Here is a 13,968-nt window from a genome sequence, read left to right as displayed (position 1 = left end):
AAATAAAGGTTAATCCGGAGATGCATCTGATAGAAAAACCATAAAACATACAAGGAGATAGATCTCTAAAACAAATTTGGCAAAATCAGGGACGCTCCCCCATTTGCGCTTATTTTATGAGAAAATGGTGCATTCGGATATGCTTCTCCAAAAATAGGGGACATTTTTAACATTTCGCCAACGGTTAGAGAAAATTTATAGAAGTGGAAAAAGAAATTCCCTGATAATCTCATCTACCAAATGGGCTAGAACAACTACTTATTAGTCTAAATAGGAATATAATCCTAGCATAATTTTAAAAGATATATATTATATGAATTCATCTTGTCACATGTAAGTTATCCGAGAACGTTGTAGAGATTTAGTAAAAATATTGGTCAATTGATCCTTAGAATTGAGAAAGAAAGTTTTGATTATTCTATAAAAAGTATTTTCTTCACTGAAATGACAATCAACTTTTATTTATTGTCCTCTAGTGTGAAATTGGATTGGAGGAGAGGTGTAAAATTGATTGATTATCGCATATAAGTTTCATTTCACCAACCTCACACAAATTTGGTTTTTGTTGTAAATGTTTCAACTAGACAAGCAGGCATGTAGCATGAGCCATATATTGATACTTGACTTATGTACTTGATTGGGCAACGACAAATTGTTTTTATGCTTTTCCATAAAATCAAAATTTTATTCACAAACATTCAATAACCAGATGTTACATCTCTTATTATTCATGTTAATGCCTTGATTTATGTGACTGGCATTTATGTTTGGCTAAAATGTAGTAGCAGCAATATGTAATAGGATATATAGAACTTGCAAATATAAATATGAACAAAACAGGTACAACAGGAAGATGTTTTATGGATTTTCACGACATGTGCTGTGACATCAAGTCCTGTGGGATGTCATATGCAGAAACAAGTGACATTGCGCCTGCTGAGCTGGAATGTGAAGATTCAAGATGTAATTAACAGATGCAGAATATTCTATGGAATATTATACAATCATATGTGGCGCGGTTTTAAAGGTCAAGAGAATCAAGTCAGAATATTGAAGATTGTGTAGTTTCTAATTATAGAGATAATTTAGGAAACTTATGATTCAAAGACCTTTCTTTTAGCAGAAGCTTTCTGCTGATTTGTAACAACAAATAAAATTGTGATTGAAGGCCCAAGTCCAATTGGGAATAGGTTATAAATAGGAAGCTTTGTAACCTAGTTTAGCAGGCAAGCTGTGTGTTAAAAAGATGTAGTCTTTAGGGTTTGTCAAGGTAGTTCACCCGAATTGTGGGATGACTGCCATGTTCTTCTCAAAACCTGTAGGTAAGAGAAGTATTGTTTCTTGATCAAAGATGCTAAGCAAGATCAAGATGTATGTCTTGAAGTGTGTCTTTAGTTTGTTAAATTGTGTTGACTCAATTACTGTCTGTGATTGATGAGGGATTAAGGAGGGCCTCATGTCTAAGTGAGTCTTAGATAGAAATCTAACTTGGGTAGTGATTAAGTGAGAAGTTGTAAACCGGAGGTTGTTTGGCTTTGAATTAATACTATCATAGTAGATTTATCCCTGGCTTGGTAGCCCCCAGAGTAGGAAGGTTGTTCCGAACTGGGTAAACAATTTACTGTGTGTCTTTTATTTTCTGCACTGGTTGTATACGTTGTTACAAGATGTTGTAACATCTGAATAACATCAGGGAATCTTTGCAAAACTGAAGTTTATACATAACCAATCCTGATCAACATTTGTGAATGATAACCTTGATTATAGACAATTTCTAGTTCTTTTACGATCTTCCACCATTATAAAAGTTCAACAAAAATTGGAGATCATTTTATCCTACCCTTGTATCTTCTATGACAGATCTGATGTCTTGACATCTTATGTGACATCCGAGTTTTGTCATACCAGAATTTCAAGTCATATTTACTATCAAGAGAATTGTAGAAGTTCGTGTTAAAACCTTAAGCGATGAATAGAAACAAAATATTATTTCAAAATTGTAAAAAACCAAAGTTGTTGAAAGGCGAAAAGCAACATAAAGGTAGATGAAGGACGTCGTAACCGGGAAACGAAAGTCTAGTGGTCACCGAGAATAGAGGATGAGCCACAATGGCAAAGAAAATGGTCCATGGTACGACAGTGATCGACTAGAGTCTGGCAGGAGGCAACGACTGGGTTTGAGCGGCGGGCGATCCTTGGGCATCAGATTTAGTTTGGGAGGTTCGCAAGAATCGAGCTTGGCTGTTTCGAATCACAGATCCGTTCGATGATGATTCATATGTTAGAATATTATAATAATAACTAATATCAAATATGAAACTAAGAGATGCTCTAAATTATATTATACAATTGTGTTTTTTGTCGGTATGGATCGGTTGAATTTCAACATTTATAAATATGTGATGTTATCATCCTTTTTGAATATCCTAGGTGGAACTTAGAGAGACAAAGGTACAAATTCTTATGATTATGTTCTTGGAATTTATAAAACCTTTGGAGATATCTAATGAAATTATGAAACACTTCTAAACACCTTGAGCTTACATGATGATTCATATATAGAGTTTGAGAGATTTTTAAACACATGGGTAGAAAATATGATTTGTTCTTGAGAACTTAAGTGACTCTTTTCTTGTAACTCTTTTGTAATTTCTTGTCACAATTTTTGGAAGTATAATAATCTGAGAGTCGTTCGCTCCTTTAGAGTATATCAGTTTGATTGAACTGAGTAAACAAATTTATTCATACTCCTATCTTTTATATTCTTTTTTTTTTGGAAAAAAAATTAGTTAAGTTTGCTCTAGGGGCTCACCATGACCATGTCAGACCTCAAGGCTTACGCTTACAGAGCGCTTGTAGAAGTGCTTACCAATCACCCATTGAAGAGAACCTCACATCGACAGCGAGAGTTGAATCGACGATCTCTCGATATGTGAACCAACTCCTTACCAACTGAGTCAATCTACCTTGATTTCATATTAGTGTGTTCTTTAAGACCATTTATTTTAATTATTATTATTTTTTGTCCTACACATATTTATTTTTGATGAATTTAATATTAAAGTTAAATTCAATATGAACTTAGATCTGTCAACAAAATTATTAAAATTGTTTAGTTTTAAAAAAATTATATTTAAAAGGAACAAAACAATTGTGGTTAAGAGTTTTCACAAAAAAAAAATTGTATTTAAAAGGAAGAAAACAATTGTGAATGATCCTTTAATAGTAAATCATCAATAAAAATGGCACAATATATGTATCTCAAAATAGACAGCACTCAATTAGAACCTAAAATATCAGAATGAACAATATCTAAACTTTGAAAAGATCTTGTAACATGTTTGTCAAGTTAATATGATTCACACTTTAAATATAAAAGATGAGAAACAAACCCTTTTAACTTATCGAAATTTGGAAGGCCCAATCGAAGATGAATGGTATCTAATGATGCAGAAACACTACAAACTGGGGATCGGTAAGTGATGAAATGATATAAACCATGCAATTCAGATCCTATTCAAATAGTCTTTCTCATACTTCAGTCTTGTATAAAGACAAAATCGAAAGAAAATGTCATTGAACAATTGAGCTACTAATATGTTTAATGATAGAAATTAAATTAGATGGACCACTTTACACATAACACATAATTAATGAGTTTTAATCAGCATAACTTACATAAGCCTGCCACATCACCTGCTAAGTCACCCTTCATCTCATTTGTTAAAAAATGAAAAAAATATGATGCACTGACAGCATAAATTATTTTTATACTCTTAATCAATGACAATCATAAATTCCATCAAATTAGATCATATGTTTTAAATTATTTATATAATTTAGCATTTTAAAATATTTTAATTTGATATCTTTGTAATACTTTTTCCAACAATAGTGCACTATCATTAAAAACCTAATAAATAATAAGAAAGTTAGATTAACTTGATCTAGCTTGGAATTTAGGGGCTTGATATGTGTTAGGAAAGGTGGATGTTACAGTGAGTGCACATGGTGGGTCATGCAATGATTTGTCATCACTCATACTGTCTTAGTCATTCACTAAAGAGAAGAAAGTTGACAAGTGGGTCACACATTGAACATATATTTGGAGTCACTATGTTATGGTACAAGCCACACACACAATCTCATTCATATGTGTAACTAGTTGAGCCTTTCTTTGTCTTACCACATTATTTGAGGACCGGGTTCCCCGGCAACGGGCCTCATAGATTAGCCCCTGCTTGGTTAAGATCATATACCCTTATTGTTGATGAATTGATACAGACACTTATTGTTAGAGGCTACTTTCATCATTCCAACATAAATTTGAAAGTATACATTTGGACAAAATCAGGGTTATATACCTAGTATCAACATGCTTGTTGGTTTAGATAAATCATTAATTGTTATATAGGTATGTATTGTTAGATAATTTAGTGTTTATGTATAAGTAATAATTACATGGTTGGTTTAGATAAATTAATGTTATATATTTAGTATCTACATGTATAGTTAAATCATTGTTTTTTTTAAGTAAGGATAATATTCAAAAGAATATTAAGGGTACTCTTATCCGATTACAAAAGACCGGAAAAAAATTCGGAAAGAAGAAATATTTTAAACCAATAATAATTTAAACTAGACAAGATAAATGATCTTTGCAGAACTCATAAAATTACATTAGAATATGAAATATCTCTTATATAAGATCATTTTTATACCGTCAATTTAATATCATATAGTAAAACAAAAATATTACAGTATTTACATTGCCAGTTTAGATAAATTAATATAATATATATATTATTTTATATCGTTTGTTTAGATTGGTTTATTTGAGTTTTTCACTTAGATAAATTTTGTGATATAGGAATTTATAAAAACAATTTATGATATTGTCTAAAACTGTTTTTCATCTTTTTTTTTTATAAAATTTTAAAAATATTTTATTAAAGTAATTTATATTTTATACATTTTTTAATCTTTTATTATATAGATATAAGTATTTATCATGATAATTGTTTGTGCAATAAACGGGCAATTAAGTTCTTTATTCAAACAATACCTAAATATGTTAGTTGAATAAGCATCCCTATCTGCCAGCTGAAGAAACCTTAGAGGCCATGTAAACCCAGCTGGGGTTTGACAAGTTGTGATGTGGCATTATTTGCTTACAATGCAATCATCCAAATCACTCTGCACCATCAGATTACAAAAATAAATAAAAATAAATAATAATAAATAATAATAATAATAATAATAATAATAATAATAATAATAATAATAATAATAATAATAAAGAATGTAATAGTTAAAAAAACTAAATTGATACTTTATTCTAATAAAAAAAAAACTGATATTCACGAGTGCCATGTTATATAATTAAATAAAGTACTCGTAGGTAAAAAGAGATGTCCCACTAAATAATTAAGAATAGAAAAATATTCAGACCCCAGTTTTTTTCTTTTGAATATTCGGACCCCAGTTTCATCAATACAAGATTCTGGTTTTCTATTTATTTATTCTTGTGATTTAATTATTGGCTATATAAATAAAGTCTATAGCCGAAATACAGAACCAATAATGTCTAAAAGGATCGGTGGATTATGTTCTAAATTCGACTAAGCTTTGGATAATGTGTCCATGAAAAAATATCCATTCAAAATTATGTGAAAAAATCAAACAGAACTATCTTGAAACTAATATTTGACCAATAACAGAAAGATAAGAAAAAAATATATAAAATAGATAAAATATTTTTGTTACATGCATGCACCGTTTGAAGTCTCTGATAATTTGAGGTGGTTGTTACCTTTATAATTATTTAGAGACAAAAAGAATGCTAATGATGCTGAAAAGAGAGATTAAAATAAAGCACCATGATGATAATTGGTTTGAATCTTGGACCAGGGCCGGTCCTTTGAATTTGGGTGCCTTGGGCGAATCAAAAGAGTGGTGCCCCTATAATTTTTTTAACAATAAATACATACAGATAAATGAAATAATTGGATAAAAAACACATTTTCATTTGATATTGTGCAAAAAGAATAGAAATATGAATCTCTGAATCAATGTTTATACTACATCAAAACATAAACCACTATAAAGAGACTTCTTCTTCTTGATCCCATTTTTTTCCTATAAAAAAATTGACCAAACTTTTAAAATTATTTAAATATCATCCTCTTAGCATTTTTGTTGCAAAATCGTTAATAGTTTGTTTATAATCAAGGTTCTTCAAAAAATTATTTTCAATTGAAATGAACGCAAGACTATTTAATCTATCTTGTGACATAGTTGATCTCAAACAAGATTTTAATAGTTTTAATTTAGAAAAACTTCTTTTAGTAGATGCAACACTGATAGGAATAGTCAATATTACTCTATAATCTATGCATGCATTAAGAAAACAATTAAAAGTCTTTAAAGAACTCAATATCATATAGCTTGATTTTGATTCAACTGTTACAACTTCTCTAATAACTTTCAATTCTTCAAATAAAATTTCACAATCAAGATGAGGAGAATCGTCATGTTTTAAACAAGTTTCAAGATGTTTACAACATGCTTTCAAGCCCTTATCAGATAATGATCTAAGCCTTTCAATATTAAACAAGATTCCAAAAATACTTTCATATATGCTATACTGCTAAAATCTTCTATCAAGTGAGCCAATTGTTTGATCTACAATATATAAGAAATAATGATTTCGAAAAGACTCTTCAACAAACTCATAATGTTGTTTTCTACTAATTTGATGTTTTTGAATAAACACAGATTCAATCTCCATTTCATTCCCAATCTTTTCAGCACTAGCCTTAGCATTTACAAATCCAGATTCTCTATATTTTTTCAAATTCTTGATCAAACCTTTTACTAGTTCTATAGCCATATCAATACGCATGTCTTTTTTTTTTCAAACTTTTGCTAATTTCATTAACAACAGTTAACAATATAAACCAAATACTCATAGCTACTAAAAATTCAAAGTTTACAATTCCACGAGTTGCTAAAGATTCGACTCCACTCTTAATTTTGGGATCATTATCTTGTTTGCCTAGTTATAAGGTAATGTTTCACTCTTAATTTTGAGATCAATAATATAAAAAAAATTCTATATCAGTGTTTTAATTTTAATGCCTCAATCAAACTCTTTAGTTGCTAAAATTATAGATATATTAATTGATTTTATTTTAGTGGAATTAATTGATTTTATTTTACTGTATATTTTATTTATGAGAAATTACATTCTTTTATTAATTTTGACATTGTAGTGCCCCTATAATTTTGTTAACCAGTATTTTTTTTTTTAATTCCAGCAAGTATTTTTATAATAGAAAATTCTCTTTTAATATATATATAGGGATAAGAAAAATATTTGGTGCCCCTAAAATTATGGGGCCCTGGGCTCCCGCCCCGCGAGCCCGTGCTCAGGGCCACCCCTGTCTTGGACCTATATGAAAGTATTATTCATAATTTTATTTGCTCTCTTTCTACTAATAAAATAATGTTAGGTTTTCTCTCAACACTAAAATTGGTTAACAAATATCTTATAAAATTTAGATGATATAATAGATATTTTTTTCTAATTTAATCAAATCTAAGGATCGAATTCAATCATCAGAATGTTAGTATCATATAATTTTAAATTTTTTTATTAAGGTGATTGAGGTAGTTCAACTGATATATATTCAAAATGTTAAATTTAATTCAAAAAATTATTCTATACAATTTATATAAAAAAAAGTGGTTAACAAATGCTAAATGATTGGTAAGTGAAATGGAATTGAGGAGCAGTTGAGTACACATTAGGAAAGGTAAGTGCCATGTGAGTTACCATGTGAAATGTATTAAATATTTGTAAAAATAAACATAACACTAAACAAGGCTTGCATGTGACAAATTAATGACTCCTCAAATTATAATGAACATTTAGCATATATATGGAGAAATGAATATCTATATTCTATACACATATCTTTGGCTAATTTATATTCTACTAAAGGTGAAACAGGGGCATGCTATGTGATTATTATATTGATTATTTTGATGTTCAATTTCACTTTCTTTTTTTCCTTTTGCCAAACTTCTACATGATTCACCTCTTTGATCTAATTTGCATCACAATGAAATAGCTCAACTAGACTTTGGACCATAGACATTAATGAAAATATCATGGATGAGAACATAAATTTGGTAAGTAGGAATTTGTTCATTGAAATATTTAACATTAGAAATTTATTATTATTATTTTTAAAAGGGAAAAATAGTAGGACCCTAGTAGAGTGTCTCTTAAAAGAGTTCAAAGGTTAGAATCTTGTTTTTGCTTTTGCTTTTGCATCAAGGATTAGATTCATTTTGTAGCTTCAATCAATATTATGTAGGACAAAAAAAATGTAACAACAACATGGAAAACACAACAAAAAGAATATGATAAAGTGCTTTTTAGATTTTAAATAGGAAAATGGCTAGGATAAACATCAGAATCGTCATTGAAATGTTATGTAGGTTAGTTATGGTTTATTCATACCAAAATAAGTAGAGACTATTTTATTACCGTTTGACTCACTTATATTTTACAAGACGCTATTTAATCACATTTTATCAGAAAAATTTTAAGTCCTGTTCAAGAGGTCACTCTACAAAGACGGTCCTGATAAACATGTAATCTACGAAGTTTGGTAATGTGGTTTGGCTTGTGAGTGAAAAACATAACTAAGACACACCATTTTGTGATGATTTGAATTGCATGATACCTAACAGACAAGATACACCATGTTTGGAACTCATGAAAATGGCAATGTGTCTTTACAGCCTAAGTTTGTCTGTGGACCTATTGACTAAATACAAAAATTGATATCTATATGAAAGGACAATATTTGTTAATCAAAATTGGTGGTGCTCAACAAAGAAAACCAAACTATCCTATCACAAGGTTAGTCTAAAACCAAACACAGCTTGTTAATTCCTATGAAGGGTCCTAGTATTTTGTGTGTCTATTTTTAGCTTCAAACATAGCTTATCTGGATATAGGTTTGATTGTAATATTATGTCTATCACTTGTCTTTTGTCAATTTTTCAATTAAATATCCCAAAAACAATCAAATTATCAAGTGAAGGCAAATGGATGATTTTATTATCATATCCACTAGTTATTGATAAGTTTAGGTTAGAAACGATTAGGGTTACGAAGAAATATAGCTTACACGATTTTAAAATTAATCAGCAAATGCAATAGTTTTATTTATGTATTTTTTGTTAAGGATATTTTAGTTGATAAGATATTAATTCGCTCACAAGTTTAACTGACGTAAGTAAACGTGAGAAAATATTTTTGTTAGCAGTTTTTTAATATTTTAATCTTTTATGATCCTGCTTAATTCTTATAACACAACTCACCTAAAGTAGACGATGGAATGGATCCATATCCATAAAATTAATTGGATGAAAAATTTATTAAATAATTTTTTGTTTAACAGATAAATTAAATATTAAGTATTGCATGAATGGTGTGTACTTCTATGTCTATAGTTTTTACTTGCTGTAATTTTCCTTGTAAGGTCAACAAAAAGTTATAGTCATACCAAGTACAGACCACATTGATTGAAAAATAATTATGAGTATATATTTAGGCGTTAGTCACTAGCAAAAGTGGTCCTAAATAAAACCATGCTTAATGTGTGTAATTATTGATGTGGAGTTAGCTATCTCAATTACTATCCTCTCATTGCATTGCATGAACCTAACTATCTATTTTTCTATGGCTTATTTATTAACCACTGAGGCTTCAGACTCTGTTCCTAACTAAATTTATTGGTCCAAAAGACAATCTTGAGACATGTAAAATCAAATTGGTCCTCTCATGTTTGACTTTTAATGTCAAGTGGGTTGGATTCTTAAATTCACTTATATTTAATTTTTTACAATAGTTTTTTTTTTTAAAATGAATTGAGTTCTAAAATTTGCTATAAAATTATAAATTTGCTATAAAATTTATAATAATTACTTAAATTCACTTATACGATGCCGGAATCCGAATAATAGATTTCTTTAGGCAATATAAGGGTAAAAAAAGTAGAGGAACAATAAGAACACAAAGAATTGGTTATATATGTTATGCTTTACTTTCTCTATCAATCAAAATTACAAGTGTTAAAAGAATAACAAATAACCTTCTCACCTTAAATTATAATTTGCAGTATCCAATGATAAGAGACTAGTATATTATTTATAATAAATCTAACATACTAAATTAATGGGCATTTCACAAATACTCATTATAAGTTAACTTAGGGCACAAGTTAACTTAAAAAATTGAACATAACAAACAGACCAAATTCAAAATACTAACAACCTTAGCATTTCGACACCCACATACTAGAACACACTTCGATTACAATATGTAGGTCTTCGACACTAACATGTAAACATACTTCAACGACATGGATAAATTCTGTCGAACCAGAAGCTATTCTTCGATCCAATAGAGATCAATCCAATTCCCACAGATGGAGTATAGATAAAGTAGGTGTGAAGCCTCAATTTTTTTTGGAGTGAGTCAACTTTTTGTTAACAAAATCGATTTTCATCTATATGATTGTTCAAAAATACTATCAAATTAAATAGAATTAAAAGTCAAACTAGATTTAACTTAAAATATCTTAACTGTTATCTTTGCTTAACGAATCAAACATGTGTTGCACAAACAGTTCTAAAACCGAATCAAAAGATAAATAAATCGAAGCTAAGACTGAATCAAACTAAAATAAAAAATACTAAAAAAAAGATTATTTTTTTATTAATTCAAAAAAAATATAAACGATTTAATTCTTTAACCAATAGTTCGATTTAGAAAAACGTCTACTAACAATTTAATATGATTCAAAATTCTAAATCAATATACCAAACTAATAAATTTAGTTTGGTTCAGATTTAATTTGGTTCAATTCAAATGTTGTTTTACTATAATTCAGTTTAATTTGGTTCGTTTTTAGTTAAAATGTACCTAAAACCATAAATAATAACCATGAAATAAGGTTGCCGAAGAATGAATAGTGTAAGAGGTGTTCAAACTTTCAACCGAACATGCACGTTCCATGTTTTATTATATGCATAATATCATTAAATATATTCATATATGCACCAACTCTGGCTTTTGACTTATGTTTCATTTGCATATTAATCAATTCAAGTTTTTGAAGTCATTAACAATGACATACCAATTATGATCTTCCACGCGTCTCAATTATGAGAAATTAATATCTAACTGGTTTTGAAATTGAGTTAACATTATTAGATGAACCATTGTAGGTGAAAGCAACATTAAATAATTTTAAAAAAAAATTGAAATATCAAAACAATAATGTGAAGACAAGCATGACATCATTGAAATGGAAATCAATACAAGTGAGTACAATCAAATTGGGGTTGTCTCGTGACATTAATGATCCATGTTGATCAATTTGACAAATTGATTATCAAATAGAAGTTGCTAAACTTTTTGCATGTTAGTGCAAACTTATTGAGCACGACAGAACATTCAAGTATTTACTAAATTCATATGAAAACAACTCTTCTTTTACAATGACATTTGGAAAAAAATTAAGTTCATGCATAGAATTATTTCTTGTTTCTTTCGTTTTTAAGTGATTTGAATTATCAATTCCACCATCTTTCATGTTTTCCTACAAATGCATATGATAGAGAGTGAAAGAGAAGAAAACATCATGGTAGAGGATTGAGAGAACTTTATCATGGTAAATTTTAGTGTTGCAAAGAAGAAAAACAAAGTTTTCAAATATTTTCGATGGGTCGGAGTATATATGAAGAAATATATGGGTGGGTAGGAGAGAAACATGTTTATATATATGTACTTGACTGGAGTTTCTCTACTGGTGAGACTGAGGGCGGAAGGTTTTATTATGGGACAAACAGGTCTCAAAGCTACATCAAATAAAGTAGTCAAACATGAGAAAATGTGTTCTGACTAGTAAAATGGCCTTTTACTAAAATTATTTTAATGACTTGCCAATAGTCTATCACAACATGAATATCTACTCTTCTTTTGAATGCAATATCTAGATGAAGTGATGCATACGTTAAGTTTAGAGAAATACTTGTATGGAAACGAACTTAAATTCATATATTTAAGAACAACCAATAAAGAGAAAAAAAATTTAAATTTATTTAAAATTTAATTTCGTTTTTAATTGACATGTGGTGATTGTGATAATAGAGGAGAAATAATTTTATTTTTATTACTTAATTAATAAAAAAATTATGATTGATTGTATGTAAATCTAAGTGTTATGGTTGTGTCCATCTGAATATTTTCCTTAAGTTTAATGTGAACAACAATGAACATAAACATGTGAAAATGAAATGAAACTCTTCTTAATATGAATTAGGATAAAGGTAACACAACTCTTCTCAAAAATAAGGATTTTGAGTTAAATATTTTTGAGTCATTAAATTTTAACTAAACTCTTTGCAAACAACTTAAATTGACAACACCATAAAACTAGTAAAAGTCACTATAAAAGACTATAATATAGCCATACCATAACTATTAGTTGTCTCAATCCCAATTAACTTTCCATACTTATTTTATGTTTAATTTATATGGCTATAGTATCAAAAGTATTAAATGCTAGAAAGGGCCATACCAAAGGTCCCTCCGACCACCTTTGTCACATTTTCCACTGCCCATGTCCCTTAGAACATGGAGCAAATTATGCCATCATTATTACCCTCTCTCTCACCTCAAAACACCTCAATAAAAACCCCTTCACTCATCATAACTCACTCCCCTTAGAAATGAGAAAACACAACAAAAACAACATAAAAGTAAACAAATAAAACCTCTTCAATCATTGTTCTAGAATCCATTATCCATTACCATTGCCATTACCATTACCACTATCCAACCAAATCAAAAGCCCTCCATTTTTTTTTACTATACTTTGTCTTCCAAAGTCATAACTCAAAACCCCTTTTCATTTTTCAAGAAAAAAACCTCTCTTTCATCATAAAAATCTTTGCTTTAATCATGGAAATTGAGTCAGCAAAGTGTGAATGTTGTGGTTTGAAAGAAGATTGCACACAAGACTACATAACCGAAGTGAAATCAAAATTCAATGGAAAATGGCTATGTGGATTGTGTTCAGAAGCTGTGAGAGATGAAGTTATGATTGGAGGCAAAAAACCATGGAACATGGATGAAGCTGTGAAAGCTCACATGTCATTTTGCAGAAAATTCAAATCTAACCCTGCTGTTAGAGTGGCAGAAGGTATGAGACAGATGCTAAGAAGAAGATCAATTGAATCATCATCATCATCATCATCAACAACATCTTCATCTTCATCTTCTTCAAAGAAGTATTCAAGATCAACAAGCACTTCTCAAGTTGGAGATTCTTCTACTTTCTCTTTCTATTGATCATGATGAAAAACCAAAAACAGAGATACTCTGTTTCCTCTGTTTTTGGTTAGAATAAAATAATGTTGTTTTTTTTTTGTTTGTTTTTGTCATGTACAAAATTGTAATTTCGGGTCTTTTCTTGTTTTTTCCAACTGATTTCTACTAGTTTGGTATTCCTAATATGTTTGTCATGTTTTGTATTGAAAATGTTTTTAACTTATTAACCAACTATAGAACTTGTTAGTTAAATGTTTTGGTGTGTTAGGTTTAACTTTGACATGTGTTCTGTTACAAATTGTTTAGTGTATGTTGACCTAACAAATAGTTGTATAGTTGTTTTGAAAAAGTGTTTAACTTTAAAAAATAGTAGTAGTTACTAGATAGATTATAATTGGCTTGAGAAAAGTAATAAAGGTTGGATAAGTAAAACAAAATAACCCTAATTTTCAATATTTTGCTTACTTAACATCCACTATAAAAATATGAGGTAAATCAACTAATTTACATATATTAGAAAAATGAAATTAATATTAAAAATTTAAGTAAAG

At 29.1% G+C, this 13,968-nt stretch overlaps 1 protein-coding gene across 1 annotated transcript; it reads left to right on the top strand.

Annotated features, from left to right (window-relative positions):
- Window positions 1–12,635: 12,635 nt before the first annotated feature.
- On the top strand, window positions 12,636–13,766 carry LOC131611750 (uncharacterized). The gene has a single exon (XM_058883647.1). It carries the CDS (start codon window positions 13,049–13,051, stop codon window positions 13,436–13,438), a length of 390 nt encoding a protein of 129 aa, XP_058739630.1. The 5' UTR covers window positions 12,636–13,048; the 3' UTR covers window positions 13,439–13,766.
- The last annotated feature ends 202 nt before the right edge of the window (window positions 13,767–13,968 follow it).

This window comes from Vicia villosa, linkage group LG1 (assembly GCF_029867415.1).
Source record: "Vicia villosa cultivar HV-30 ecotype Madison, WI linkage group LG1, Vvil1.0, whole genome shotgun sequence".
NCBI lineage: Eukaryota > Viridiplantae > Streptophyta > Magnoliopsida > Fabales > Fabaceae > Vicia > Vicia villosa.
This window is presented reverse-complemented; position numbering and strand designations above follow the sequence as displayed.

Coding starts and splice junctions, on each gene's coding strand:
- LOC131611750 (XM_058883647.1), top strand. CDS start 13,049: ATGGAAATTGAGTCAGCAAAGTGTGAATGTTGTGGTTTGAAAGAAGAT.